Consider the following 5,216-nt stretch of genomic DNA (forward strand, 5'->3'; position numbering starts at 1 on the left):
AGTTATTATGTAAGAATGTGTTAATGCGGAGTTCCGCAATTTGAATTTATGAATAAGGTTAGGAAGAGCCCCTTCCAATAAAAATTAAGGTATTTCTGTTTTCACAAGAGCAACTACAATAATGCATAGGAATACATCCTATTGAAGGAAGTCATTGAAGATTTGTTCCAGTATGGAAATGTGTCAATGTTCACGGTCTAGGACAAAGGGAATACAAGAGACAAAAGGTACGGGAACATGAATCCCCCTAAAAAGGGTCGAGAGCATGAGGGTCGGGAAGGAGGAGAATTGATCCAAAGAAGAAGAAGAGAAGTAAATACTTGTGTCTTACGCCATCTTTCGAGGCACATTCTCATAATTTGATAACCTTCCCATCATAATGAATATGGAGAGGGAATTTTTAAACCTTGGGATAATCTCTCTATTTATATTGAAATAGAGATGTAGTGAATTACAAACCAGCCACTTGTGGACCAAGTACAAGGGTAAACAACCTGATGAAGTTTAGCAAAGATCGTGGCGGTAGTGTTAGGAGGTTTTCTGAATTCCTAGGGAGCCTCATGCAATTTAGTAAATAGGGAGTTGTGGGAGAAGATGAAACCCGCTACCAAGCACGACTAAAGGATGAAGAAAAATATTTTTCCCCGCTACCATTTTTTTATGAAGAAATGATCAACGAAAACTATAACTTCTAAAAGTTATTAATTTGAGTTTAACCTATGTTACAAATATTAAAATTGTGGAAAAAATATTCACAACAACACTTAAAACAAATGAGTTACTTGCAATTAGAAAGAAAGGAAGTACAAACCATTTTATACAGCCATATGGAACTTAAAGAAAATGAATATTTTGAGATCAACCAAGGACTAAATTTCATGTCTCATCTGCAACACTATGTCATTGTTAACATTCTTTTCATATGGGTTTTTAGAAGTGTTTTAGAATGATATAATGCATTAACCTACTAAGTTATTTAGCACAAAAATTATGCGTAATGATGGGTAGTAGTTATTTTGAATTTCTAATATCTCTGCAACACTTCAGTTATGACCGCGCCTTCTTCTCAATGTTTCTCTCTTCATCGTTGATGTAACATTCATCCAGTGCCACAATTTCACTCTTGGAAGCACCAGGCTTTTGGGAAAGAGGTTTGCTGAAATGCCAAGTTTTCAAAGCATGTTGTAATGCTCCCAGGAATATCTAGGTTTGAGTGAATCACCTTGATGGTCGCCTCAATAAAATGGGTGAGGTACTCTCTCAGAGACTCCAAGCGTCCTTGGCAGATATTAAACAAACTAATAGTAGACACCTTCTAATTCTTAATCGTCGAAAATTGTTGAACTAGTTTCTTAGAGAGGTCGTGATAACTGGTTACTGAGAGGCGGGGGAGGTTCATGAATTACCTCAGGAACGCCTCCTTGAAAGTTTTAGACAACAAATTACACTATAATGAGTCATATGCACCTATGATTTCCAATTGATTATTCATGGCGACATTGTGTTCTTAGAGGTCACTCTTCCCATCAAATTTCATTAATGATGATGGTTTTAAGTTCTCTGATACTAAAACGCCCCAAATCTCATCTAAGAGAGGTTGAGGGTCCATGACCTCATCTTCATGGTGCCGCTCCTAAAGGGTTAGTTCGTTCGTTTTCAGCGTCTCATTGGAACAACGTAGCTCGTCCATAGCAACTCACATCTTTACTAAGGTTTCCTTTTTATTGTGACCGACACTGCTAGATTAGTTGCACCTCGTTGTGTCACCATGTTACAAATGGTGGCTGAGGCGGTTGAGAATTAGGTTGGAGTGTGGTCTAAGTTAGTATTATTGAGACCTCACGATGGGTATCAATTGTACTCGTGAAATATAATAATAGGAGTGGGCATACTTGCATGCATGGTTTCAAGAGGCATTGCATGCTAGGTTTTGCGAAATTAATGAATGATCTTCCAAACATTTAGCCAGGAATATACAGGGGACCTCTTGAGCCGGATCATGAGGAGGAAGAAATAATTTCTCCTACTTCCCTATAAATCTGTGAGAGTATGGGCAAATTGGTTCTTCCTCCATTATAGGGTGAACAAGTTCCCCATATTTTATCGTGAATCCCTTAGGACATGCTTGGCAATATGGGGTCAGGCGGCCTAAGGTGACACCTGTCCAATTCCGATTTGGCCTTTCCAGTTGTTTCTTTTCATGCCTTATAAATTACTTCTTTTCGTACTCAATAAAATTATCTCAATCAACAAAATATATATATTTAATTGATCGTTAGTTATTGAAAAATTAAACACTATATAATATATGATATAGTAGTTTATTTAAATGGTTTCAACTATTTCTTTGCTACCTATTTGTGTCACGTAATAATTTCTTCAATGAAAAATAATTTATCATGTTATAATTTTTTTTTTATATACTTAATGCTCTTTAGTATTTTAACTTTTTTTCTGAAAAAAATTAAGTATACTTTATTTGCCATAATCGATCCATCAATTTTACATATATTTATATTTTAATTCTTTTTATTGTAAATATAAATTATATATAATTACAAGAAAACTTTTTAACACACTCTGTTATTTTAGTATCTATATCCTCACAAGTCAGAGACTCACGTCACAACCCAAAAAATTTATGCTAGTCTCAATTTTTTATTTGAGTCCAATCTATATTAAGAATTATAAGATTATGAAAATGAGATAACCACAACAAGTCAACAACACTTAAAACAATCAGAAAATTCATATGCAGTGATTAATATGAATTTACAATGTCTCCGCAGCACGCCAACTATGACCATGGAATCTCAATTTTAATAAAGTTCTTAGTACTAGTACGCCTATTAATCAAATATAACATCAAAGGCCATTTGGTCTAGTGGTATGATTCTCGAGGTCCGGAGTTTGATTCTCCGAATGCCCCAAATTTTCACCATTTTGTGTATTTCATGAACTTTACATAAAGAGGACTTTTTGTGTGTGCTTTTGCAACCAAACCAGACATCATTAATTACTCGTTTTTTCTTGTCAACTTCTACCTTTGTCACCACTCACTCACTATAATTATCCACCCATTTTTCCTTCTAGAACACACGACTTTTTCATACCATAAAATACTGGCAGCACACTATAACTAACTGCCCACATTAATTTAATTAATCAATTACTATCTATACCCATTCAACTTCCTCTTCCACAAGTAACATGTCCTCTAATTTATTAATCCACAAAACACTTTCCTACGCCATCCCACATTATTTTCAAAGTCTACCAACAATAATTTAATCTTTCATACACACAAATTCAAACCTTCATCTTGACCTTGCTACGCGTCCACCTCAATATTAGATCCAGTCAAGTCTTGTCCCTCACACAATATCTTCATCAATAAATACATTTCTCAACTCTCCTCTTTCAATCCAAAAAATTCCTCCAAATGTTTAACCATTTAGTTTGCGGCAGTTTCCAACACCAACAAGATCTTGAATTACCATGTTCATCTCCCAAACCAAAATCCAAAAGAAAACCCAACCCCTACTCCTCACGAGGCTTAGACAAATTCTCCACCCTTCTATCCGAACTTGATCAGCAAAGAAAGAAAGTTTACTCACAAATGAACCCTCGTGACATATCTTTTGTTCGTTTTGCTTATTCAAACGACAACGATTTCGTTCCGATTGTTGTTAAACTGAAAAACAACAACCAGAAGAAACACAAGAGTGAAGAACAAGTTAATAAGGTAAGACATGTAACATCGTTCTCGGAACCGATGGATCAGAAACATGTGGAAGAAACAAAGCAGTTACATAGGTTGGAATCATCTAATTGTGTTGATGTTGATGATAAAGATAAGGTGGTGAAGAAGATTGAGAAGTTGAAGAGGCCTTATTGCTATGTGCCGGTTGTGATGATGTTGATTTTGTTGTTGTTGACTGTTTTTGGAAGATCTTTTGCAACGGTTTGTACGTGTGTTGTGTGGTATATAGTTCCTATTTTGAAAGAAAGTTGGAAAGAAAAGTTGGTGAAGAAAAAGGATTATGTTGGTGAAGGGTTACTTTCTCCTAGAAGTGGTGAATCTGATAAGAGATCTGGAAAACATAGCCACCAGAAAAGCTGGTGATGTTTATGTAACAGAATGATCTTTGTTTTGTTTTTATTTATGGGTTTTGTTCTTCTATTTCTATTCATGGGTTTGATGTGTAAATTATGTATATGTTTTCTTGGTGATGCTCTCTTTGAGATGGAGAAAACATCCTCAATAGATTGAATTAGTTTTCAATCTAAGTGTAAATTATGGTAGAGATAGGATTTACATTTGTACATTGAATGGTTGGTTCCATATAACAAAATGTTTGGGGCTTTTTCTTGGTCTTAATTATAATTCAAGTACATATTTGTTCCATACATGTTGTTTACATGTTCCATGTAGTAAGATGATATATTTGGGCTGGGCTGCTAAGCCCTACACCACATTACACAATCCCTCTAAATCTTTATCTATGGGTGTAAAAAGGATTAAAGTGTGAAAAGTCTGGAAAAAAATTAAAATAGAATATTTACCGAGCTGAAGGTGGAAGTTTTACGGGTGTGCTGAATTGCCACAACATTGTTTGCAAGCACTCATGATTAGGGATGTCAATTGCATCTGTTAATGGGAATTTCTGTGGGGAATATCTGTGCGGAGATCCGAAGTTGGAGATTTTTTTTCTCGTGGGGATGGGGATGGGGAAAAGTTCCCCCGATAACACTTTGGGGCGGAGATTGGGAAAGTGTCCCCGCCCCGTGGATTCCCCGACTCCGACGATATATATTAATTTTTTTACTTTATATATTATATATATTCTATAATTATATAATTTTACATGAAAAATATTGATGTATTAGAAAATGAAGGCTCATTAGAAGTTATAGATTTGTCACACATAATCAACCACTTGCGCTGGACGACATCGGCATTATAGTAGTAAATTAGTGGAACCACGGTAGCAAGAAGTTATGTTACTATTTATTTATTTATTTTTACATAAAAAATATTAGCAACGTAAAGTTCTTTTGCTTTTTTTATTTATTATTGATGCAAGATGTATTTTGATTTTTTTATAAAATAAAGTTACAAATATATGCGTTTTAAAAAAAACGGAAAAAAAATAACAAAATACTAGTGTCATTGTTTTGATCAAAAAATGTAGAAATTTTCTTAAGATTCGATC

General features: G+C 34.7%; 1 protein-coding gene across 1 annotated transcript; it reads left to right on the plus strand.

The window, feature by feature from the left end:
• The first annotated feature begins 3,328 nt into the window (after positions 1-3,328).
• LOC131655271 (uncharacterized) lies at positions 3,329-4,526 on the plus strand. The gene has a single exon (XM_058925166.1). It carries the CDS (start codon positions 3,443-3,445, stop codon positions 4,124-4,126), a length of 684 nt encoding a protein of 227 aa, XP_058781149.1. The 5' UTR covers positions 3,329-3,442; the 3' UTR covers positions 4,127-4,526.
• Positions 4,527-5,216: the final 690 nt, after the last annotated feature.

The sequence above is a fragment of the Vicia villosa genome, linkage group LG3 (assembly GCF_029867415.1).
Source record: "Vicia villosa cultivar HV-30 ecotype Madison, WI linkage group LG3, Vvil1.0, whole genome shotgun sequence".
Classification (NCBI taxonomy): Eukaryota; Viridiplantae; Streptophyta; class Magnoliopsida; order Fabales; family Fabaceae; genus Vicia; species Vicia villosa.

Coding starts and splice junctions, on each gene's coding strand:
- LOC131655271 (XM_058925166.1), top strand. CDS start 3,443: ATGTTTAACCATTTAGTTTGCGGCAGTTTCCAACACCAACAAGATCTT.